The 26,184-nt window shown below is 41.5% G+C and overlaps 2 protein-coding genes across 7 annotated transcripts in view; one reads left to right on the top strand and one right to left on the bottom strand.

The window, feature by feature from the left end:
* Gpm6b (glycoprotein M6B) overlaps window positions 1-18,652 on the top strand; it is a 156,343-nt gene extending 137,691 nt beyond the window's left edge. For 3 of the 6 annotated variants that reach the window (XM_047535550.1, XM_047535546.1, XM_047535549.1), the window contains 6 exons: window positions 2,096-2,282; window positions 4,165-4,321; window positions 8,922-9,093; window positions 11,277-11,350; window positions 12,721-12,786; window positions 15,850-18,652. In XM_047535550.1, the coding sequence (XP_047391506.1) occupies window positions 2,096-2,282; window positions 4,165-4,321; window positions 8,922-9,093; window positions 11,277-11,350; window positions 12,721-12,786; window positions 15,850-15,999 (806 nt within the window). In that variant the 3' untranslated portion in view covers window positions 16,000-18,652. Of the gene's footprint in view, window positions 1-2,095; window positions 2,283-4,164; window positions 4,322-8,921; window positions 9,094-11,276; window positions 11,351-12,720; window positions 12,787-12,865; window positions 12,962-14,304; window positions 15,444-15,849 lie in introns of those variants that run through there. The other 3 variants (XM_047535547.1, XM_047535551.1, XM_047535548.1) reach the window with 2 other exon arrangements.
* Window positions 18,653-19,873: 1,221 nt separating this feature from the next.
* The window catches only part of Ofd1 (OFD1 centriole and centriolar satellite protein), a 36,421-nt gene continuing 30,110 nt past the window's right edge, over window positions 19,874-26,184 (bottom strand). The window contains exons 19-23 of the mRNA XM_047536019.1: window positions 25,582-25,701; window positions 22,085-22,242; window positions 21,129-21,284; window positions 20,567-20,634; window positions 19,874-20,026 (exon numbers count right to left, since the gene is read on the bottom strand). Coding sequence (XP_047391975.1) covers window positions 19,984-20,026; window positions 20,567-20,634; window positions 21,129-21,284; window positions 22,085-22,242; window positions 25,582-25,701 — 545 coding nt within the window. The 3' untranslated portion in view covers window positions 19,874-19,983. The remainder of the gene's footprint in view (window positions 20,027-20,566; window positions 20,635-21,128; window positions 21,285-22,084; window positions 22,243-25,581; window positions 25,702-26,184) is intronic.

Raw genomic sequence — 26,184 nt, 5'->3', positions numbered from 1 at the left:
AAAGTACTGAAGTAATGAAATCCAAAGTAAAACCTGGTTATAATCCAATTTATGTTATAGAAAATCGGATATACACCCAGTCAAAAAGTGTCTTTTAAAACAGCATTCTGCAATGATGAAACAATTGTTCTGTATCTGCACTGTCCATCATGGAAGCCAGTAGCATAAGTGGCTACTGTACACATGAAATGTGGCTAGTGCAACCAAGGACCTGAATATTTAATTTAATTTAAAGTAAATAGCCACATGAAGTGGGCATCTTATTGGACAGCACCATCCCAAGGCCACACATCTCTGTCCAAGAAGGACCAGTCACAACTGGGTTAGCCAGGAGGTAGGCATTCATCTTGTTCTTATTACAGAGACTGAGAATGGGGGGAAGGTGTGAATGATGACGCACATAGGTCTCTTTTTATATAATGGGGCACATCAAGGCCAAGGATGTTGGTTTCTCTTGGTTTGGAAGCCTGAAAGAACTTGGACTTTAGTTGCATTCCTCTTACCCCAGATCCTAGAAAGTCATATGACGATAGAAGATCAAGCTCCAACACCACTGTTCACAAATCTCAAATGTCCAAGGGTCTATTAGGTACTGACATGCTAGTGAACTTGAACCTTATTGTACACTGGTCCCCATTTTAACCAGGTTTCATAAATCTATAGGGAGATTGGTCTTCCTGAAAATGGCTGATCATCTTCTGAAATAGAAGAAAACACAGGTTTCTTATGAAGTCCTGAATTTTTTTTTTTTTTCCCCAAGAAACTAAAGAGAAAGGTTCATAGTTACTTTCCATGTTGGGTTTCAGCAGATGTTTTGGATAGGATGTTCATCCATGCAAAAAAGTTCATCTCTGGTGTTACACTGGGTTTTCATTTCCTGGATACTATGAAGACCATTTGGGGGAAGGAAATTTAACTGGCATAATGTGCTTGTCCTGAGTAATGAAATTGCTTGATTGCTGTTAAACATCATGATGTGTTTAAAGTTCCATTTTCCCCACAAGCCATTTACTTAAGGATTTAGCTAATATAAATAGGGATGGGCCATCAGGAGAGATCCTGACATTATCCTGCTGAACTGAAACATAAATGCCTCCAAGCTGAAAATGTCACCTCTCTGCCCATCAGAGAGGCCTTTATTAACATCTTGAGTAAGAGTCTCATCTTCTCAATATTAAGAGTGAAGTATGGCTCTATCTCATTCATTTCACTTCATGGATGCTCATTTTGTCTTTTTTTTTTTTTTTTTTTTCCTCCCCCTCCTTCTGTTCCTTTTTCCCCTTCCAAGTACTATCACCCACCAGTTCTGGGTTTGACTTTGAATGAGTGTCAGGGAAGGGGCAGATGGAAGCTGGGGGATGGGAGGGGGAGAAGGATGATTATGAATGAGTTGCTTGTGCTGGCTGGGCTGGGGTGGGGAGTACTTTTATTAAAAAGTTGAGTTAATTTCTGATACCAACTTGAATGAAATTTGACCCACTTGAGTGGATCTTGGTGACTTTTGACTTCACTGAACTAGGGATCCAAATACTTATGACTTTTCCAAAATGATCTTTTGATATTATTCCAAACCTGGTGACAGTATAATTACTGTATCAGCTTCTTCCAGCTTCCCAAGGGATCAAGGGCTTGGGGAAAGTCATTTGCTGCAATAGCAATCTATGTACTTGAAACCCCAGAAGTCAGTTTGGAGAAAACCTGTCACTTCTCCCCCTAGAACTGTGGCTTCACTGCTGTTCCCCTTGGTTTGTTAGTGGAATGGGTGCTCCTCATTGCCACTTGGGCAGGGTTCTTCCAACCCCAGTCAGCCAGGAAGCTCCAGAATTGTGATTATCGATCAGCTAACTGCTCTGCCACTCACTACCCTTCTAGACTCTGAACAAATCAAGTTCATTCCCTCTTAGAGCCTTGGGGGTCTTTACCCAGAGAATGTGAGACCATGGGAACCTCCCCTCTGGTCCTTGGGATATTAAGATGTTAGCTGGAGAGCACGAGGGAGATGAAGAGTAGAAACCTGTGTTTTAATCGGTGGTGACTGGAAAGACCAGAGGCATCCCTGGCCATCACAGCTGCCTTTTCTCTCCTTTGGGTCCAGGCTGCTTCGAATGCTGCATCAAGTGTCTGGGAGGAGTCCCCTATGCCTCCCTGGTGGCCACCATCCTGTGCTTCTCTGGAGTCGCCTTGTTCTGCGGCTGTGGGCATGTGGCTCTTGCTGGCACCGTGGCCATTCTGGAACAGCACTTCTCCACCAACACCAGTGACCATGCCTTGCTGAGCGAAGTGTAAGTGTCTGCTTCCCTTGCGAAATGTGACATGTAACCACCTCACCATGTTTTCTAGAAGATACCACATATTCTCCTGGAAGAAAACTGATGCATTTTAAATTCAAGGTTACTATATACAGATAGAATGAAGTTCATGGAGGGGGGGCACTTGGGCTCCAGGGTGGGATCTTACCTGGAAACAGCAAGGTACATACATAGGGAATTCCACACAGCAGTGGACATAGGGCAGTGTGACAAAGTGACAGGCTGGTGCTGCTGATCATCTTATCAGAGTTAACATTGTTCCCAGGTAACAGATACCATCTGGTTTTGTCATACATGACCACCATCTCTGAAATGATAGGAGCCCCATTCAGGACTTGCGCCAACTCTAAGTCCACAGCAGTAGCATTTTAATGTTAATTATTCTAGTAGAAGAACAAATCCCAGGGCACCCTCCAAAGCAGAAAAGGGGACATGCCAGGGATTTAGCCCCAAATCTCTTCCTTCCTGTTCTGAGATAATTTTCAATGGAGTCTCAATAACTCCCAAGCAGGGAGTCTCCTAACTGTGCAAGCTCAGCAGCAACACACTTATTTCCTTTAAATATAGTCCGCCTTTCCTATTCATTTTAGCATTTTTGTTTTCTTTCCTTTAATCCTAAAGTTTCAGTGTTTGTATGCCTTGTGAAAAACCTCTCCAGCAGAGTGAAAAAGGTATGAATGAATTTTTGTGGAATAAGGAAACCATGTTGGAAGAGTTCTTAGGGAATTCTTTATCTGTTTATGAATATCCTCCAAAGAACTGAGCAGGAGTCGGGTGGGTCATAAGGAGGGATCAAGCACGACAAGGGGATCCTTGTGTACTAACTATTGTGCAGAGAAGAAATATTTACCAAGATCGAACCTGGGAAAGGTATATTGATTTAATTTTCCAGTGATCTCAATCCATGGTTCTCAAACTTCTGAGCTTTAAAAAATGCCCATGCCTCACATTACACCAATCAAATCATCATCTCTAGGGATGCGATCTAGGTACCAGAATTTTTTTAAGTGTTGGGGATCGAACCCAGGGCCTTGTGCATGTGAGGCAAGCACTCTACCAACTGAGCCATATCCCCAACCAGTACCAGAATTTTCTAAAGGTAATTCCAGTGGTGGCCAAAAGCTGAGGACCTGTCATTCCAGTCTCTGTCAATTTTCATAGGACAAGCTTAGTAGTGAATTAACTTTCTGTAACTTAAGTCTACTTGACATACTATCACTTGTATACTAAATATCTCAGTGCAAAAAATACCTGCCCAAGTTACTCCTTAAAGAGGCCCTGAATGCTGAGTTTTATCAAAGTAATCAGGTCTGGGTGGGAACCATTTTGATATGGTGGAAAATACATGTTGTCCATTGAGCCTCAGTTCAAATGCTGGCCCATCATGCGTATCCTCAGATGAGTAACTTAACTCCTCAATGCTTATGGTTGAGGGACTGGGGATATAGCTCAGTTGGTAGAGTGCTTGCCTCACAAGCACAAGGCCCTGGGTTCAATCCCCAGCACTGCAAAAAAAAAAAAAAAAAAAAAAAAAAAAAAAAAAAAAAAATGCTTATGGTTGAGTGCAAAATGAGGGTTCCAACCATCACTGCGTAGGATTTGATAAGTATGCATAGATTCTGAGTGGGCCCTGCCCCTGACCAAAGGAAACTTCTCCCATGCCTCACCTGTAAGTTCATTATGGAAGGCAGGCCCAGGTTGCTGAGGGTGTGTGGAAGTGCCTGCCCAGGATGCCCATGAGACTGCCAGGGCCAAAGGAGACGTCATTGTAACTTTACTTCATGTCCTCTCTTCAGAATCGGGAAATTTCTAGTTCACAGTGAAACGAGTGTTTCAAGGTCTCTTCTTTTCCTAGGATACAACTGATGCAGTATGTCATCTATGGAATTGCGTCTTTTTTCTTCCTGTATGGCATCATTCTGTTGGCAGAAGGATTTTACACCACAAGTGCAGTGAAAGAACTGCACGGGGAGTTTAAAACCACCGCCTGTGGCCGATGCATCAGTGGAATGGTGAGTGCGAACCTCTGACCTACAACCAGAGGATGCCTAGATGTATTTCTCTCTAGTTGGCAAAATCTACCAGTTATCTGAGCGGGGGTGGGGGTGTGTGACACAAATATTGGTCTTCCAATGTGGAGTCAGGAATATGAAAACCTTCAATGTGTTATTGATGATAAATTAAAATTTATGGCTGGTAATGAAAAATGTTTTCTTTATGAACATGCAGGTAAAGGTACCGAAGATTCACACGACTTTCCGCTATAGGAGGAGACAACTTTCAGATTAGCTCAAAGTTTCCTTTTGTCTTTGAATATGAAAAGTGGCCCTAATATTTGTTTGCTGGATGCAGTGGTTTACACCTATAATCCCAGTAACTCAGGAGGCTGAGGCAAGAGGATCACAAATTTGAGGCCAGTCTCAGTAATTCAGTGAGGCCCTGAGCAACTTAGACTAACTCAAGATAAAAAATTTAAAGGGCTGAGGGTATAGCCCAGTGGTAGAGTGCCCTGGGGTTTAATCCATAATACCAAAAAAAGACATGTTCTGTGATAAATAGTCATAATCCTTCTGTTAATATTTATCAGAACAGAGTGTATCAAGTACCTAGCTGGACTTTGCTAGTCACTGGAGGTACAAAGGTTAAAACAAGTTCTTCCTCAAGGAGTTTATTTATAGTCTAAGATGGGGGTTAGCCAAGAACGACTTGTGGGCCATATTAGACCTACTGCCTGTTTTTGTGTGGTTCAAGCTGAGAAAAAAATTTTATATCTTTATTTCGTGACATGTGAAAATTATATACGTTCAAGTTTTGGTGAACATAGTTTTATTGGCACATAACCATGTTGTTTTGTTTGCTTCTGACTTTTGGCTGGTTTCCTGCTACACAGTGGCAGAGCCAGGTAGCTGTAATGGAGACTGGAGGAGGTCCCTAAAACCTAGACCATTTCCTATCTGACTTTTATAACATTTGCCAGTCTTTGGTCTAGAAGACAAATCTTAAAAAAATAATAATGCAAAGACGAGCTTAAAAAGTGCCACATCACAAAAGGTAACCTGGTGGTGGGTAGGGGGCTGGGAGGGAAGAAGCAAGTATTGGGTTTCATTTTTAACACCCTGAATTGCATTTCTTTTTTTGAAGATACATATATTTTGAATGACTTGATAATGGTGTGCTCATGTGAAAATATCTCACAGGCAGTTGGCTGTTTGTGGCATTTGAAAAAATGGTCAGGTGTAAAAACATTTTGGGAATCAAGAGAAGCACTAATGCTAAGGAAGAAATGCCAGGCTTGGTGTCAAGCCTCCCCTAAGGGTCATAAGCTCCCTGGTAGGGGGAGCTTTGACCTAGGGTGCCACTGTCACGGGTCTGGCTTAAAGCCTGGGAGAGCCCAGTTTGTAAGAGTCCTCCTGCAGGAGGCATGCCAGTTGAGGTGGAATTCTCTGTGATCTAGTAGCCTGGGTATGAGGGATGTGTAAGTTTCGGTGCAGATTCAGGGAGGGCTTTGCACCAACACAAAGCAGAGGAAATTGCCACACAGGAGAGAGATGGGGGAAGAGGAACCAGCATGATCAGGACTGGGAGGCCCAGGAAAGAGGCGGGGCTCCAGGGAGACAGTCCTGTGACCAGGCTGGAAAGGAAGGATCTGTTGGAGGAGGAGGGAAATAATACTGCTTGGAAGGGACAGGGATCAGAGAAGGAAAGGCCTTGAATAAAATTCAAATCTAGGAATGAAATTGACAAAGACATAGGGGAGTAAGGATCATGTATAGATCCCTGATCTCCCTGTGGAGGACAGATTTGAGGGGGGAAGGTAAGCAAGAAGCCAGAGCCACTGTGGAGTTGTGAACTTGGCTCAGGAAGCAGGGTGGCGAACAGGGGCAGATGCAGACAGGGGTGATAGGCTCTGGGCTTAGGCAGGGGGAGTGAGGAGGAGAAGAGGTAATGAGTGCCCAACCTCTGGCTGTGTATGTCATTAGAGTATGGGGAAGGTGGATTCAACATAACACATTGGGACTTGATATGACCATGAAGAAATAGGTGGAGTTAGCTAGTATGTGTGTATAAGATTGGGGTGGGATTTCTGAGAATGCTCCAGGCCAGGGTGACGAAGAGTTGGTCATTTCAGAGTGATGGCCATGAGTAAGTTGACATTGAGGAGGCTCGTGAAGGGGGACAGTGCTGGGGCACAATGCTGTCTACTGGCAAGGCCATGGAGAAGGAGCCTTAGCAGGGAACTAAGGAAGAACAGCCAGGGAGGTAATATCTTGAGTTCAAGGAGGAAGGGTATGGCCAAGGCGATGCCCCCAAAGGGTCGGCATGTCATTCTTCCCTTACATGTCCCCCTTAGATTGGAACCAACATCCCAAAGGTTGTGGCAGGTGGCACTTGGACTGGGTTCTCCAGGATCTCTGGAAATGCCTAGGCAGCCCACCACATTGCTTCAATCTACACACAGGTCCCTTTGCCTCTGCCAGACTGCTGGTTCTGCCCAGGCTTCAAACTCATGCAGGCTGCCTCCTGCCATTTTGAGCTACTTTGCCTTAGTCTGCTGCTCTCTCCTGTATCACTGCCCTCCAACAGGGACTGAGCTAAGACCTTAATATCCCCTAGCACAAATAAGATAGGGCTGTGAACATCAGACTTACTGTTGGAGACCAAAGATGCAGTCCCTCCCAGTCCTGCCTGTCCCTGTTGTTCCCTCACATAGCAGTAAATTTGAGCAGGTCAGGGCCTAACACCATAATCTGTGTTCCACCCCAGACCTGCCCCTTCTATGAGAAACGGCCCCCACAGGGAGCAGAGCATACAACCTAAGCTGCCTGGGGCTGCATGCCAACCTGTAATTTTGTCCTGAGTGACACCATTTGTGAGACCTCAGAACAGCTCTGCTGGGCCTCTTTAGGATCTGTTTGCCTAATCTCCTGTGTGAAAATGCTTGAACAAGAATTAAAGCACTTGCAAGGACAAGTCAGGCTCCACAGGGAGTGTCATTCAGAAGTATTTCTGAAAACCATGTTCCTACAGGTTTGGATGAACCACTCACCCGCTGACTATTTAGTCCTTTGTTGATTTGAATGTCCCTACTCCCAAATAGGATTCTTGTAGTCCTTTGGTTTGGTTTTTCTTTCTTTCTTTTTTTTTTTTTTTTTTTTGGTACCGGGGATTGAACCCAGTGGTGCTTAATCAGAACCACATCACTGAGCCACATCTCCAGCCCTTTTTATTTTTTTTTGAGACAGGGTCTCGCTAAGTTGCTTTGGGGCCTCATTAAGATACTGAGGCTGGCTTTGAACTTGTGATCCTCCTGCTTCAGCCTCCTGAGTCACTGGCATTATAGGCGTGGCCCTGGTACACTTTGGCTTTTTAGGTTAGTTTCACAGAACAGAGGACAGGGCTTGTAATAGGCACTGGAGCAACATACTGAGGTCAGAAAGTTGTGTGAGGTGGGGGAGACAAATAAGTTCTGCCCCTGTTCAGGAAGGCCTTGCTCCCCTCAGTTCTCTGTGGGAGGCTATCCCCAGAGCTCACTGAGGAAGCAGCTCTGAATGTTGGAGGCTGCTGTGACAGGAACAGCTCCCAGCAGGGCACTGACCTTCTCTCTGGAGCCCTGACCTCCTCCGGAAAGGAAGATTCACCAAGGCCAAGAATCACCAGTCCCCTTTGAGTCCTTGTGGTGTTATTAGAATGATTGTAAAGTTTTCTTTTGAAGGGGAAAGAAAAAGAAACCCTAGTATGGAGCAGCCAGATCCCAGGCACTGGGGAGGAAGGAAGGCGAAACTGCTGAAATTGGCTTCATTGAATATTTTTAGAAATGCAAATGTTTCTGGAAATATAAACGTCCTTAAAAAAAGGGCCTTGTTTCTGCAAGGCCTTGTTTGAGCCTGAAACCCACCCCCCCCCCAACAGACCAGCCTCCCAGGTATTCCTGCTGTATAAAAAGTTAGGTAGAATCCTCAGGTCTCACTCACCATGCGCTTAAAAAATAACAGTCGAGGTAGAACTCAAATCTGCCCACATGCTCTGCAGGTACACATTCTGCAAACAGAAACCTTAAGGTGTTTGAGGCAGCCTTTCAAAGCTGACTGAAAATTGGTAGTAAAGGCAGGTTATGAAAGTCGAGCACCGCAATTGCCTTCTTCCTGGAATTGCCCATAGTGACTTGTGGGTGAGGACCATGGAGCTTTTTTCCCAAAACCAATTGCTTTGTTTGCAAAGCTGTGTGAATCTAGGAAAGAAAACAGGAGGAAAATGAGCATCTTATCAGATTTAGAAAGAGTACTGTGTGGGAGGCCTTGTCACTAATTAGCTTTGTGACCTTGAATGAGAAGGTCACCTTTTAGGTTTAAGACAGAGACCTGAAAAAGCCCCCGAAGTTGCTTTGGGGATTACCATTCAAATCCTCTATGTGGGGGCTTGGTCAGCTCTGGCTTCCCCTGCTCCCCTTTCCTCCCTTGGCTGTTCTAGCTGCCATGGCTGGGTGGGGTCCCTGGAATGCATTCTGCATCCACAGCTTTGGTACTGGGCCCAGAAAGGCACTCCTTCTTCTGGGAGATGCACCTGCTGTTGCAAAGGATGATTTTTTTCTCCTTCCTCTCGTTTTCGGCCTAGTTCGTTTTTCTTACCTACGTGCTTGGAGTGGCCTGGCTGGGTGTGTTTGGTTTCTCGGCAGTGCCTGTGTTTATGTTCTATAACATATGGTCAACTTGCGAAGTCATCAAGTCACCACAGACCAATGGGACTGCGGGTGTGGAGCAGATCTGTGTGGATGTCCGGCAATATGGTATTTCCTTTTAATCCTCTCCCACTTCATTTTTTGTCATCTTGTTGCATATATCTGGACCTTAATTGTTACAGAGGCATCCCCTTTACCCATGACCTGTTTCACACATTCTTCTATTAAATAGTTTATACTCATTCCCTTCATATGCTGTTTTCTGGATGAAAGCGTTGCTGAGGTTTTTTAACTTGCTGAAGGGTGTCATTCAGGAGTTTTATATTTTCAAGTTTTTAGTAAAAGATGTTTTTAATGCAACAGTACTTTATAATGCAATTCAATCAGACTTCTGGGTATCTACTATAAAATATTTTTCAGTTTTATCACTGACTAATCTAAAATGATGCATATTATACAATCTAATTAATTGGTATATCCAACTCTTATAGTCTTTTTTAAAATGACTAATTGTTTAAACTTCATCTATACCAAAACACAACGTAAATCCAGATGTATTTTAAAGTTATTGGGGTGTGTTCCGTGAAAGCTGCCTTCAGTTCTTAGAAACTGGTTCTAATGGTTTTACTAATGAACAGGGTCCTCAAAATAGGGAACGAAGGTTGGTTCCTTGTGACAAGCCACAGAAGGGGCCCTGGGTTCCTTTTGTCAATTAATTTGGGACTTGACTTTCTGCTTCATAAGAGAAGGCAGCATCTCAAGGAAGAAGTCTAATTACTGCTTCCAGCCAGGATGCTAGGAAATCTGTTCTTGGCAGAAATAGGAAAAGAGATCCTCATTACAACTGAAGAAATAACTATCCTTCTAGAACTTTTCTGGAAAGAAATGAATATTTCATTTTTGCTTGTTTTCCTCATGTGGCCACACCTCATCTTAACAATATAATATGAAACTAACCTAAAGCTACCCATCAGACTAGTCACTTCTCACAAAGTTCCACGCTCAACAACACCGTTCTTTATAATGGGTTTAAAAGCAGATCCTAAAGTTGGCTTTTAAAGTATTTGTAAAGGAATATATAAATGTGCATCATTTCCCTCTTCCTTAAAAATAACTTTTCACCACAAATTTTTGGTAGTCAGTAATTATCTTTTTAAGTCCTCTGTATCTGCCCAGCCAGTTATCCTTGCAATGACTGGCTTCACTGACAATTTCCCATTCTTCTAAGGCATGAAGATTTACTGTTGGCCATCACAGGGATGGAAGGAATAAGAACTTTGTGTGTTTTTTAAATACCCCTTCCTTACCTCCTGGGAGAAGTGTAAATTGAATTGTGCTTAATTTTTAAGCACACACTTAAATGCATTAAAAAGGGAAAAGAGCAGCAGCCCAAGGGACACCTGTCACTGTAGAAGGGACTCAGGATTACAAGAGAGATATCACAGAACCAGACTGTGCTTGTCCCATTCTCTGGGATAAGGGGCACTAATGTTTTTTCTTTTAAAGTTTTCAATTTGACTTTCAATTCAAAAATATTCCCAACATATATATATATACATTGTTTTTTTTCCTGGTGCCGGGGACTGAATCTAGGCTGGATTTGGATATGTAGCTCTACCACTGAGCTATATCCCCAGCCCCAGGCATTCAAAATACACATCCAAAACTTTTTATTGGATTCCAATAAATTAGTTTGTGAAACTGTCAAAGTTTCCAAGTTTATACTCTCAATTTTGGCACTTCTCTCAGGTGGACCACTAGCCAAGAGCTTGAACAGTCAGGCCACAGCCCAACTGTTCAATTTATCTGACCTTAACATGATGTGATGCTTTCTGAGGGCTCACCCTGCAGATACAGTTAATAAATTCACTATAGGGAAAACCTAGTTTTGAAACAGTCCTTACAAATATCAACTCAAAATTGAACAAAGCACAATTTGTAGGGGAAAAACACCAAGCTGTTTAAATCTCTCACAGATCAGTTGACTTTGCTCTAGCCCTATTGTCCAAATAGGGCTTATTCTGTTCCAAAATGCCTATTCTACCCACAGCAGACACCTCAGCTATTGCTTAGGAACAAGCTACAATTATGTTACAATTGGCAGCCAAAGTGATGGGGTCTGTTTAGAACATGAGGTTGGCTGGGGATGTAGCTACATGGTAGAGTGTGAGTGTTAGCACATGTGAGGGCCTGAGTTCCATCCCAAGCACCAAAAAAATCCAAAACAAAACAATAGAAACCCACCCAAGGCACTAACTGGCACTAATTTTCTTTTGGGATTCACTTTGCAGGTATCATTCCTTGGAATGCTTTCCCGGGAAAAATATGTGGCTCTGCCCTAGAGAACATCTGCAACACAAATGAGGTAAATCTGCCACAGTTTAGGGGGCTCATAGGTGATGGCCTCATAGATTAGAGATAAAGGGTTCTCCCAATTGCAAAGGGCAGGAGAGATGGCCAAAATGCTATTGTGGACAGCTCTTTTATGCACTCTTCAGTGAATTCTATGTTACCATCACTATTCAGTTTTGACCTACAAAAATGGTCATTTTATGTGGTCCAGCCCATTCCGTGAGGGTCCTTAGGAATTGGTGAACATTTTCTTCCGTCAGTAATTTAGGAGTGACCCCAAATCTACAAATCTGAGAATTGATCGTTCTCTTTCTGGAAAGTTTTTTAAAGAAGAATACTTGTCACAGAAAAATGCCAGTTAATTTTCATAGAAAAGCTTCTCCTGAATTTGTGCATATGTACCAAGGTTTTAGTAAGAGTTCACCATTAATCATTTGTATTTCCTGAACAATTTGCTGTTATTTCCCTACTTCACACTCATCCTTAACTGGCAATATATCATAGGACTTTGGTTTAAATTATCTTCACCATAGAATAGTCTTTAGTCCTGGGCTTGTACCTATTTATAAAGCAAAATTCTTTGATTCACTGGTGGAAGCTTGCATAGTTAAGAAAACACCAATGTCATGTGTGTTTTTGGAAAGCAGTGAGTTAGGGGAATAGTCAGCTCCTACCCTACCTGACTTAACATGGACTAGCTCAAAGCAGAGTCTCCTAACCTTGGCTGCACATTGCAGTCACCAGGGAGCATTAAAATATACTGATGGCTGAGGCCCAGTCCCTGGGTGTTCACATTCAATTGGTGTGGGGTGCAGTCTGGACATCAGAAAGTTTTTAAAGCTTCCCAGGTGATTTCAACGTGCAGCCAGAGCTCAAACAGAACACAGGCTTGCTTCCAGCCTTTTAGAGAATAGTTACCAAGGAGAAGAATGAGGCAGCACCCCAGAATGGGTGTAGATAATGTGTTGGGAGAAATCCTAGTTCTTGCTGGCAGCAGCAAACATCTGAAGTGTGTAAGGAAAACCTTCGCACATTCAGGTCTGACAGGAAAACCTGCAGTGAGGAGCATTCTGCTCTGGTCACCTAGGAAAGTATGCAACTCCCCCAAATTGACCCAGTGTTACCAAGGGAACCCGTATAGGGGCCTGGTGGTCTGATGCCCCGTGGCGCATTATGATTGGGCAAGAAACCTATAACATGTATAGCTGTTCCCACAATAAATGAGTTTGCAGGCTGCTCGCCACAAGTCTGCTTCCACTCATCTCCCAGAGTCTGGGTCTTGACTCCGCACCCTTACCCCACATATGAGCTAGCCTGGCACAAGAGAAAATACAACAATGCAGTCCACAGAAAATGCTTATGCCCATGCCTGTTCTTTTCTAGTTCTACATGTCCTATCACCTGTTCATTGTGGCCTGTGCTGGAGCTGGCGCCACCGTCATTGCCCTGGTGAGTAAGTGCTTCAGGACCACCCTAGTCTAGCTCCCCTCCCCGCCCCCTGCCTCTAAATGACAGATTTCCCTTCCAGCTTTGCCAGCCTACTGAAGCAAAGGATCCTGGTACTCAGCCTTGGGTAACTGTTCCTTGTATAAACTTACCACATGTCTAGTTTACAGGAAGTAGTAGTGACTGCCCTTGGCATCGATTGTAGGTGATGTCATTTGGACTCTGGAAAGAAGAGAGGGTACCAGTATTGGTTGATTAGATCTAGCAGACTTCATTTAGTACTTGGTTTCATGACTTCATTCATGGACAGTTGTTCAAGTGAGGCACTTTTCTTTGCAAAGAAATCTTCACTTGCAAATGGAAATGTGTATATATATATATATATATATATATATATACAGATGTATACATATATAATTGGTCTCATTATGTGTGGTAGTTGTGTTCTATAAAGTCATTTCAAAGACTGAAATATTGACTACTAAACCATTGCCCCTAAGGGGGAATGTAGGGTAGGGTTCCTACAAGCCTCTGGTCACATCTTCACTAACTTGTTAGTACACGACTTTGTTTTATGTGTGTTTTGGTGTAAAGTCACCTTATTTAATATTTATTGTTGATTTGTGACTGTTGAATTCATGGCCAACAGCACTATCACTCATACCTGAATGAAGTCCAACACAAAGATTGTCTCCAAGGCACAGCGTAGTTTTGTGAGCCATCTTAAATGGCAGCACTCACTAGACCTTCACAAGGACACTTGCTTATAGTTTGAGAGCTGAAACAAGGTGGCAGAGTGTCACCTTGTTCAACCTCAGCTCAAATCTTACTCTGTGCTTGTCCACTGACTAAGGAAGTGCCTCAAGTATTTATTTGGTCACACCTAAATTTTAGCCAGTAGGCAAACTTTATTTTTAGGAATCTGCACATCCAAATCAACTGTATAAAACACATAGGTTTGTGCATGTAATTTTTGGATGCTACCTGGTTTGTGATGTGAAGAGAACCCATTAAGATTGGTAGAGCAAGGGTAGATCTCAGTTGCTTGGAAGTGACTCATTCCCAGTTATTCTAACCATTAAGTCATTCATTCCCATGATATACTACAAAAAGGCCAACTACGAATTCATGTTGGTGACTTGTTCTCTTGGCTGAGCCACAGGCAGGAAGAGAACTGATTGCTGCTGAGCAGGCAGTTTTGGAAAGATGAGGGGAAATAAGACATTGAACTTCATCTTTCTCATGCTGCTGACCCAGCTCTTCATCTTATTATTCTTGAAACACATCCAAGGCTTTTTAATAAACTTATTGAGGGTAGAGCCAAGGACTTAACATTGTGTATGTGTGATGAGAAAAAATATGTGTGCTAGATGTGGAAACCGTCTGTTGTGATTGGAAGTGGGGGAAAAAGAAACGCCATAGACTATGAGCTGGCATCCATCCCTGCCCAAGTTTAGAAGTGTTGCAACATCGGCCCTCACTGCCTGTATCTTACTGTCCTGTTTTGTTCTCTTCCACCAGCTGATCTACATGATGGCTACCACATATAACTATGCGGTTTTGAAGTTTAAGAGTCGGGAAGATTGCTGCACTAAGTTCTAAATTGCATAAGGCCAATAAGGAGCTTTAGAGAGCTCCACTGTGTAGCGTGAATATCACTGACACTCCAGACTAAAGCAGAGTCTGTTTCTGCAGTTTTGTTACAGTAATTTGTAAATAGCTTCAGTTAACTCATTCACATGGTAGAATAATATGACTTACTATACATGAATTACAAAATAATGAGATATGGCTATTTCCATATTTTGAAAAGGATTCAGTTATTTACTGACATTGGTGAGCACCTTTCAAAAACTTTCCTGAAAAACGTTGAGCAGTATCTAAGTAAAGTATTAATGCTTTGACATACCTGCATTTTCCGTTACTTTTGCTTGCTTAATAACCACTTTCAGTGATGAAAATGTGAACAAGTGCTGAAGATGAAAAAGAAATGTTTTAATCTGGTTTTGTTTTGTTACTGTAGAAGATATTTTGCAAATACATTTTAAATTTGACTTAAAACAATTTTTTATGGTCACATGGTTCACTCCCAAATAAATGCCCCCACAAATAAAGCAGATTAAAATTTGAAGAAAAAGGATGTCACCCATCTGATTTCTCTGAAAAAGGATTTATATATGTATATATTATTATTATTATTTTTTTTTTTTGCATAACACAATCATTCCTTTAGAGCCTACAAAATTGGTAACCTTAAATGGTTGTCTTTTGGTGAGTAGTAACTGTTTCCTCATAGCTAGTTCTCAAATGGCATGTAAGATTTGAATGGAAAGAGAAATTGGCCTGAATCTGAAGGTCTCAGATACGTTGTGAAGGAAGTAAGAAATATAAGGAAATTGAAATACAGATTTATTTTGCAGGGAAAATGGGAAAGAGGTGTGTGCCACATCAACTGTAAAGAAGGATAATGAGGATTTTTACATTTTGTGAAATGAAATAATGGCAGTTATAAAATGAAAAATGTAGTTTCAGTACTAAAAATTTGTTAATTAAGAAACTGCATGCTTTGCTTATAGTTCTTAATTTTGGTTTTGACATTTAATTTTTCCATGTTAAATATGTAGTTTAATTACTCAAAATAAACATTGTTCACACTTTTAGGTCTTTGGGGGAATTGATTTTTTTTTATCCACAGGTGGAAAAGATCTTTGCATTATACTTAATTAAAATAAACACAACAGGTTTCTGAACTTCTGCGTTAGTCTTTACAGTTGTCCTAAAAATGGTAAAAAGCACTCTCTTGTATTTCATTTTTGCTTTTCCTTAACAATAACTTTGGCCATTTTTCCCCCAAGTTCACTATATTTGTGTACTAACTTTTCTTCAGTCTTTTAATATGAAGCCAACTAGTAGAGCATGCTCTGTGTCTGACAGCTCTGCTAGCAAAATGAGTATTAATACTGAATAACCCTTGCCCCTTTACAGTCGAGTCCGTCTAATCTGACTAGCAGCTCGCTTTGCCTTCTCACATGCTCACTAGCCATCATGCTCACCCTTCTTTTCCAGATCCACTTCCTCATGATACTGTCTTCTAACTGGGCTTACTTAAAGGATGCGAGCAAAATGCAGGCTTACCAGGATATCAAAGCAAAGGAAGAACAGGAACTGCAAGATATCCAGTCTCGGTCAAAAGAACAACTCAATTCTTACACATAAAATGTTTGCCAGAGTGTTTCTGCCGACGATTTTACAGCTCTGACAAATCATCAGCTGCTCTGCAGTACAGATGTGTATTCCACCAAACTAATGTAGACGTACCAACATTTCACTGTCTGTCTCAAGCTACTGGGATGTATCTCTAGGAAAACCTTTCAGTGGGTAAATCTTTTTCTTTAGAACAAATATTGGAGGTTTCATGTCAGCCATTTTAAAAGGCAACACTTTGACAAACTGATTGTTCATCCTTTGGAAATTTATGGCATATGTGTACTTATTGCTAGAGCAGTTCTATCAAGGCAGGTAATGAGACTACATCATACTCCTTGATAGGGACCTGTGACATGCCAGCATCAGGGGATGTGACCATAAATTCACATATGCCATCTGCCCTCAAAAAAGAAAATCTACATGGGAAATAAAATGGAATTGGTGTAAAGTTCCACTTCTGACAGCTGACATTTATTTAACTTGGGCTCAAAGATAATGTGATTCCTATGACTGACTTTAAAAAGCAAATTAGCACCCCTCAATTCCAGGATCCATTAATTGAAAAATCCATTTTTCAATAATACTATAAGAAAAGCTACAACAATTCTTCTGAACCTAACACAGAAGCTGAATTCTGACTTGGTGACAGGATTTCCAGAATCGATTTTATAATAGATTTCATTTAAACAATGATAATGACCCAGTTATCATTCTTCTTGTGAAATAAGCGTCAGCTCTGCCTTAATGATTATTTGCCTGAAATTTCTAAGAATTTATATAACCAGAGGCCCCAAACTCCTTCACAGAATTTTGTTCCATACACATTTTTAAGAAGTGTTACCTTATTAAAATGACCACCATTCTAAACCATTTATAAGTGGTCTGGATGGTGAGTTTACAGTTTCATACCAACTATCTAAAACCTAACTGCAAATTGACCACAGACCTCTAACCTCCTACTTTTATAGACTTGAATACATAAGTAATTTAAATTAGGGTTGGTATTTATTTCATTTTTTTCTTATCTTAGTTTCCTGGAATAATGTTTGATGTTCAGCAAGAAAACTGCTTGAGTAAGCCATTTCAAAAGAAATTTGCCTTCCAAATCATTGTGTTCCAGAACATTAAGTGACTATAGGTACTGGGTATTAGTGATGGTAAACTTTGTGTTGTTCTTTTTGAAATGATCCATATAACTGTTGGGTACATCAGTGCTTTTCAAAGGGGCTGCATACTATAGGGTTAACTATGTATATTCATGTTAAGAGTTAACTTGTGGTTTGGCTGTTTCCTGGATTTTAAAACATACATGTGCAGAAATGTATTCAAATGAAAGGAAGCATACCTTTATCAAGATGCTATTAAAATTGAACATCAACTATAATATTTCATTTGGATTTTTTTTTTTTCGGTTAATGCCTAAAAATGCCTATTCGGATTTTTGTTTTTTAAATTGGAAGAAGCTCTCTTCTGTGTAGAACAGTTCCAAAGTAGCTTAGTGTTTTGTTTTCCTGTTGCATGACAGACTTAAATATTTTTTCCAGCAGTGGAGGTGCTGTTAGAGTCCAGTGTTTTAGAAGAGGCAGTGTCTAAAGCCTAATTTTACTTTTCTAATTCTGGTAGCTATTACCAGGAATTTTTGAAAGTTTTGTTGAAGTAGTCTAATATTTTTTATGTAAAGAGCATTAAATTTTGCTATGTATAAATTTTTGTAACCTAACAGTGAATCAATATTTTCTATCAGTGCCAAGGGCTTCCTGTAGTTCTATTCAAGTGTTACAATAAATATTTGTAGATAATAGTCAATACTTGTGTATGCTTATTTTAAAGATCTATTTAGGTGGAAATAGTTGTGGATGTACTAAGAGTAATGAAATAAAATTATGGCTTCATTTGCTTGCCTTTTTACCATACATAAATCCTATCTTTCTCTGTCCTCGGTATGGTGTCATTTTTAAATATGCATCATCAAGATTTCATATTTGCATAGAAATCTAGAAGGGCTGTTTTATTTCTGACAAAACTCTTCAGTGAGAGCAATTTAAAAAAATACTGGAACCCACTGGGCTATATTTTGCATAAAATGCCACTAGCACTTTATAATAGAGTTCTATGAAAAGTATAGAATTTTTCTGACTAGCTTCTCCAACAAAATAAAAGCCATCTATTGATAAGACTCACACAAGGTTTACTCTTGGGCAAAGTAGAAATAATGGGGAACCTTAATAAGGGTCCATGTACCATTGGCTAATTTCAAACCCAAAGTAAAAAAGTCTAATGAAAGATTATTTTATTTGGAAATGTAACAATCAAGTTCTAACAGTTACTCTTTGAAGCAGCAGAGCTAAATTTGTTATTTAGGATTTCATTTTATAATTTTTTTAAAACTATTCTGTCAGCATGCTTTTGCATTTGGATATTCTACATCTGACCTTTCTCAGTGAGGACCAGCCTTTGTCATTATTGACACACTGACATTTCTAAATGAGGTGCTGACTCTGGATCATCGCCCTTCATTCACGCCTGGCTCATACCCGGCAGGAGAACAAGTGGGAGCCCAATTAGCCTGCTATTTGTCATCGTACATAGTACCTTCTGTTTAAACAGCATTTTGTACAATTAACATAAGTCACATGAGTCTCCTAAATAAATAATGGTCTGATAAGATCACAAGCAGTCTCTTTAATTATTGAAAGTAATCAATATAGAATGATTGTAGAAACCTCTGGGGGGACAGATTTTTTTCCAGTTATATCTTGTAGAACTTGACTTTTAAGAGATGAAAAGTCAAAAGTTACTGGGGAGAACCTACTCGTTTAAAAATCGACAAGTTCATTCATTAAAAATGAAGACTACCCAGCAGCTCAGGAGGCTGAGGCAGGAGGATCATGAATTCAAAGCCAGCTTCAGCAACTTAGCGAGGCCCTAAGTAGCTTAGTGAGACCCTGTCTCTAAATAAAATACAAAATAGGGCTGGAGATGTGGCTCAATGGTCGAGTGCCCCTGAATTCAATCCTCAGTACCAAACCACACACACACACACACACACACACACACAACAGCTGGGCATGGTGGTACACATCTGTCAATCCCAGCAACTTGGGAGATTGAGGCAGGAGGATTGCAAGTTCGAGACCAGCCTCAGCAACTTAGCAAGACCCTAAAAACGGACTGGGGATATAGCTCAGTGCCCCTTGGTTCAATTCCTAGTCCCCCTCTCCCTAACAAAAAATAGACCAGATTCCACAATAAAGATGTTATCTCAGTCTTCTACTACTGTAACGAAATCTCTTAGACTGGGTAATTTATAAAGAACAAATTTACTTCTTACAGTTTTGGAGGTTGGGCAGTCCAAGATCAAGGGGCTGGCAGGTATGAGGTCTGGTCTCAGATTCCAAGATAAGTACTTTATTGCTGCACCCTCCAATGGGGAATGAACACTGTGTCTTCAAACCATGGAAGGGCGAAAGGGCCTACCTATCCTTCCAGCTCTTTCACATTGGGGTTAAGTTCCAACATGTGAATTTTGGAGGGACATAAACATTCAAACCATAATAGATGGATTATTTCTAGAACCTAGAATGGAAAAAATTTGTATATCAGAGGGAAAATCTGAGCATGTTGGGGAAGATGGCCTCCTGTTCTATAAGTGGTAGCCTAACTCTGGAGAGGGAGGCACATAACTTAAACTTCCAAAATGCAGGCCTGTAGTTCAACCACAGTAAGGTAAGTATAACCCAAGACAAAAATGGGGAGGGAAAGTTCATTTTAGTGTCTTGAATGAGGAAGTCAATGGCTGGAGAAGTTTCACTTGACTAGGTATTCTTAGATCATACACTATAGTGTCAAAAAAAAAAATGATGTAAAACAAACTCCACTGGATTAATACAGTTTTTATTGAGAATTTTGTTTGGTTACAGAGAAACATTTAGAAAGGATGATGTGTTACATAACTTCACTGTTGTATGTGAGAAGTCTGGGCCGCTAACATGATTACCAAATGTCATCTGGTTCGTCATGAGAAAAGCCTGTGGAACTAGATTAGGGAAAGAACAAAGATTAGATATTTTTATGATTCGTGTCAGGTTTGAGATCTTCCTAATGTTCTCATCTTTCCCTGAGGAAGGTTTTTGCCCTCAGAGTTTGTGTCAGGATCAACTTCACAAGTTAAAAATCACAATCTTATTTTTTTAAGTAATTTTGACTGATTCAATTTCTTTTCTTTCTTTCTTTTTTTTCTTTGGTTCTAGTAATTGAACCTAGGGGTGCAAAACTGAGCCACATTCCCAACACTTTTAGAGACAGGGTCTTGCTAAGTTGCTGAGGCTGGCCTCAAACTTGTGATCCTTCTGCCTCAGCCTCCCCAGTTGGTGGGATTACAGGCATATGCCACTGTGCCCAGCTCAATTTTTTCTTTTCTTTTCTTTCTTTTTTTTTTTTTTTGCTAGGCAAGCACTCTACCAACTGAGTTATATCCCCAGCCTGTTTTCTTAAAGGCAACTTCAAGTATCTGACCATTTTCACTGGGCTGACAAAATGAGCACCAGGTTTGCCTAAATGTTTAGGAAAACCATACCTTTCATCCTTGTCACTGGATGGCAGTGTGTCCACTACTGAGCATTCTTTGGTTATTTTTTTTGAGCTCTGATACAAAGAAGAATTTTGAAATTAGATACAAATTAACCTTATTAAACACTTTGAAGTATTTTTGTAATGTTGAGTATCAGAGAGTTGACTTTTAAATAGGAAATTTAGCAAGCACATGGAAAATAAACTGGTATGCATTTTTAACACCTATAATTCAGTTTTATAAAATACCAATGTCTCATAATTAATGCATACATTATTCAATGACAAATTGTTCTTTCTTCTTAATGAGACATCTCACCCTATACAAACTTTGACAAAGCAAATCTCTTCAATGTTTTACCTAAATGCAAACTATGAAATTTTGTCAAAAGAACATAATATATCAAAGACTTGAGGGCCCATTTGAACTGTGGATTTTCTATGCTTTAACTATTTTTGTCTTCAGTAAAGAAGACAGACCCCTGTCCCTAGGTGTTAAATCACAGAAGCCCTTGGTGCCCATCCCCCAACCCCTCTGCCACCCAGATTCCCATCCACAGCATAGGCACCTTATCTGCAGATAACTCTTGGTCTTTCCCCTGCCGGATGATTTTCATGTATTTCTCTAAAGGATTTTCTCCCTCAGCGGATTTGTCTTTCGCATCTTGGACACTCATTTCTAAATCTTTTTTCATTTCAATCTTCAGTGATTCTTCGATCATCTTCTATAATATAGATGGGGGTCCAAAGAGAAAATATAGATACGTTTTAAAAGTTCTTCAGTGTTTAAAAACCACAGTAATATAATCCTGATCCTGTAAAGTACAACTGCATGCCAGAGCACCGTACGTATAAATATATACATAAATAGAATTATACCTGTAAAATATATATATTTAAATTGAAGTCACTGCTACCATCAAAGGGAGATGAACACAGCCCAGTGAAGGAAGGTTATTAATTTGCCTAAAGTGTTCTGTACTTTTAGAGCCCAATTAACCAGGAGTCCAAGGAATGTTCATATGGAAGATTAATTTAAGTAAGACTTGGCAAGCATGCTAAGTGGCCAGAGTAATCCATCTGCCTAGGACCAAAATCAGGCCACACAAGGCAAGAAGAAAACTATGGGAAGAAGGAAGGCAGTGTGTGTGCCTGGAAGCAGTTGGGGCCTGGCACCCATTACCCCTGTTTCTTCTAGTCCCAGTTAGCCGACATAGGAAGCCTGTTCTTTAAATCCCATTTATGAAGGGAAGCTCCACAGAAAAACATAGTCCATAGAGTTTAAAGATCAGATGAGCATGCATGCAAAAATGCTTTCAAAAGCTATCCTTCACCATCACACTCAGAAAATGTGTGCTCTCTGCAGCCTTTCTCATGCTGTATGACAAGGAGAGGAGGGGGAGGCCTCTTCAGTTACTTCCCACTTCCAATTTCTGGACACTACTGGCTCACCTCCAAGCTCCATGTAACTTCTAAAGGCATCCAATAGAGAAACTACTACAGAGACCTAAGCCCTACATATTACCCTTTCCTGATCCAGTTTTTCCAGTTCTCTTCGTTCCCTTTCTAGAGCTTCTTGTAGGTCACTCTGCCTTCGTTCTTCTCTCTGTCTTCGTTCTTTCACTTGCTGCTCCCACAATTTTTCTTCTTCCTTTTGTTCTCCAAGTTCTTTCTGATCAGCACCTAATAGAACATATTAGTACGTAGCTTCCAGCATCAGATTTTCTAAAGATTGCAGGACTGTTTTGCTGGAAGACTTTGCTTGACTACTGTGAACTATTGACCTGCTTCAAGCTGCTGCAGTTCCATTTTCATGGTTTTCAAGCACCTGAACATTCTTAGCACCTTACCTCATCTTTCACGTTCCAGAGATGAATATGACTCACCCTCCCCATGAAGGACTCCAACTGTCCTCCCTCTGTGCCATGTTTCCTCATCCTTCACTCATCTCCCTCCTTCTGCCCTTCCCCGGGCAATCTTGCCTTTCTGCCTCTGCATTTGATCTGGATCCCACCCCTATCTTCACGCCCCAGACTGAAGCACTAGTCCTTAATTATTATGCAGTAGTTTCTTAACTCTTTCTTCCTCCCATAAACATACTCAAGTCTCTACTACCCCAAACAGGACAGAACAAACCCCAAGTCTCCCTCCCCTGGCTGTTCTAGCCATGTCGCATTGTTCAGTCGCATTGTTCAGTCCCTGCTTCTTCTACACTGATGGTGGCCCTTCCTGGGGTTTTAGTGATCACCTCAGCACTGATCATTCCCTGTGTTTTTTCTCTAGTCCCAATCTCTCCTCAGCCTTACATGCATGTTTCCAATGGATTCCCTGCCACCAGCATGTGGAAATCCTACAGCACGGGCTTCAGTTGGGAGTACTGGTAGCCCTTTAATTGTGCCCTTTCTAGGCCACGAGCAGTCCCATGTGCCTGTATTCCCAGCTACTTGGGTGGCCAGGGCAGGAAGACTGCAAGAGTCCATGACTTTGAAGACCCTGTCTCATAAAAACAAACAAGCAAGCAAACATGCTCTTTCTACTGTCTCTCCACTGGGCCACCAAGGCTGACAGGTTCAAATTCCTCATCCTGGTGCTGCAGAGAGGGTCCTTCCTTGTCACCATTTCCCTGGAATACTGAATAGTGTGGTCAACACTCCCTGCTGTGATTTTCAGCACTAGTCATTTCCTGTAGGGAAGCCCTGGATATGCTTGGAATGTCTCTGTTCTGGCAAATTCCAACCCCTGGCAGTCTAGGATCCGACAACCTTCCTTTTTCTTCCCAGGCCCACTTCCCACCTACCTTCCCACTGCCTCTGCACATGTGCAGAAAAGCATGTGTACCCACCCATTCACTGGACCAGGACTGCAGCTGTGTCCTCCTCTGTGCCTTTGCCCCCATGGTCTCCTTAACACGAAGCACACCCTTCCCTCTTACCCCCGCCTCTCCCACAAAACCACAATGCTGTTTGAGATCCAACTTAAATGCCACCTCCTCTGTGAGGGGACAAGTAAGTACTTCAGCACCTTTCTTGCACATTATTTTATGCCTGCTTTGTCAAAAACCATGTGTACTTGTATCTCCTACCACTAATGTTCCCTCTGGGCAAGGCAATGCTTTAATTACTAGTCTATCCCCTCTCTCCAGCTCCTGGCCTAAGCCCCTACATGTCGAAGCTTTAATTAAATCTCGATCCGACAGATGACTATGCTGGTCTTTCTCTTCCACCTCTGGCCCATAACCTACATATTTTCACCCAAGCTATGCCAACAAGCAGAAAAATCCAGGTTCACCACAGGACTTCAAAGCTTTTTGCTGTGCCTTGTCCTGAAGTCGTCAGCAGGAATTGAGTTAGTTTTACTAATGGCAGAAAGGCAACACGGGCTTCTTTCTCTCAATCCTTGCCATGAAATTAAAATATGAGAGGAGGCCACTAATCATTTCCATAGACAGAATTACAGTGTCCTCCTTGTTGGTTAAAGAAAGGTCACTACCTTCCCTATACACAGTTGTAATCTTGAAATAGGAATGCTATCTGGGGCCAATTAAAAAAGAAGAAAAAAGGGTTGTTCTCTGCTCTGGGGTATACGTTGTAGCTGCACAGTAGCATACAGAAGCCTCTTTGAATGCAAAAGCCAGGACAAGAAGCACGTCCACTGGGCACCTCAAAGGTACCAAGTTTCAGGTTCCTCATTTCCCTCATCTCAGACTGAAGACGTAAAATGATGAATATAAGAGAATTTCTCAATGACCCAAACAACCATGCTGCTTACTAATTACTTCAAAAACTATTATGAGCGCCACTGTATCTCAAGGCACAATAGTACTCACTGAGTTCCCTTCTATGATGTTATTTTGATTCTCTCCCTCACTCAGGTCTGTGTACACTGTGGACACTGTCCCATCAGTTGGTGCAATTCCTCCTGAGGGCCTTGGTGATGGCTTGCTGACTGCCTGGGTCCTCCAACCCCCAGAAACTTATGAAGGCAGGGGCTCTGTTTGGCTCACTGCTATATGTCCAATCTCTAGATGCCACAGAGAGAAGGCTCTTGATCAATTCTGGTTGAGTGAGTGCCTTCCAAAGCAAATTTACTCTGGATTCAGCAAAATCAACTCTCTTGAAGTCTTGCTTCTTTCAGTACTTCCTCATATTCTAAAGCACTGTGACTTAAATTGAGAAACTGCTAACCAGATGCTTTGAATATGTTTGGGAGGGACTAAGAGGTTGCTTTACTTGAGAAACTTTTTTTTCAGGTATGAGGCTTAAGTACTTTGGTCCAAGGACAAAAGGACCAGGCTGTACTGCTCCTGGATCCCTCCACCAGAGGGGCAGGTAGGTAAGCTGGAGAGGCATGGGCAGACAGAAGTCTAATGGCCAGTTTTCCTCTAGCACCAATCACCTTAGAGTTATCAGTTTTCCCCAAGATACAGTTTTTTGGTCCTAGTATCATAAGACATATAGGAAGCAAACAGAAAAATAATAGTAAAATATTACAATCACATAAAGATACAGAATGGGAGTTGACCATTATTTCTTTCAGTCATTCAACATCATTTCCCAAGATGCTAAGGCTCCTATGGAATGATTTTTGTGGAAGTGTCTTAGGGAAAAGTATAACTGTTCTGTCAGACTCAGAAAAGGTATATAAATACATTTTAAAAAAGTAACTTGGGGCTGGGGCTGTGGCTCAGTGGTAGAGCACTTGCCTAGCACATGTGAGGCACTGGGTTCGATCCTCAGCACCACATAAAAAGAAATAAAGGCATTAAAAAAAAAAAAAAAGCAACTCTCCTGAGAAGACTAAACAAGAAGGCGTCACTTCAGAGTTTTTCCTAAGCACTGTCTTCACATGTTCATATGGGCAGATACTTCAGAAACGTCATTAACAGTAACACCCCAACTCCGAGACTGAGTAAGTTATGCTCATAAAATCCTTCAGTGATATAGAAAATAATTTATACAGCACAGAGGTTGGCAGTCAGTATATGGTTGTGCTAACTGCTAGTTTAAAACACGAAAAACTTACATGAGTTGTGATGTGGGATGGGTCTGGTAAGCAGAGTAGCTGCAGCAGCATCCACGTGAGGCATATCACCAGCAGGGTGTAATCCATCTGCTTCAAACTGCCTTGACCTGCTCCCTGCATCTATGGGAGGTACAAGCAATTGTGCCATGAGTCCTTAAATAATAAGAAGGGAGGGCAGGGTAGTGGGTGGGGGATCAAACCATGGAACACATGAACTATAGCTAAAGTGACCAGGCAAGCCCTGCCTACCGGGGATTGAACTCAGGGACACTCAACCACTGAGTCACATTCCCTGCCTTTTTTTTGTATTTTATTCATTGAGTTGTGTAGCACCTTGCTGTTGCTGAGGCTGGTTTTGAACTCGTGGTCCTACTGTCTCAGCCTCCCACATTTTTTTTTTTTCTTTTTTGGTACTAGGAATTGAACCCAGGGTGCTTAACCGTGAGCCGCATTCCCAGCCCTTTGTAATTTTGAGGCAGGGTTTCGCTAAGTTACTGAGGCTGGCTTTGAACTTGTGATACTCTTGCCTCAGCCTCCCGAGTTGCTGCGAGTACAGGCATGCACCACCACATGCCTGGCCAGGATTCTAACAAGTTCTTAGCC

This window comes from Sciurus carolinensis, chromosome X (assembly GCF_902686445.1).
Source record: "Sciurus carolinensis chromosome X, mSciCar1.2, whole genome shotgun sequence".
Taxonomy (NCBI): Eukaryota; Metazoa; Chordata; class Mammalia; order Rodentia; family Sciuridae; genus Sciurus; species Sciurus carolinensis.
Note: the sequence above shows the minus strand (reverse complement) of the source record. Positions and strands in the feature narration are given on the sequence as shown.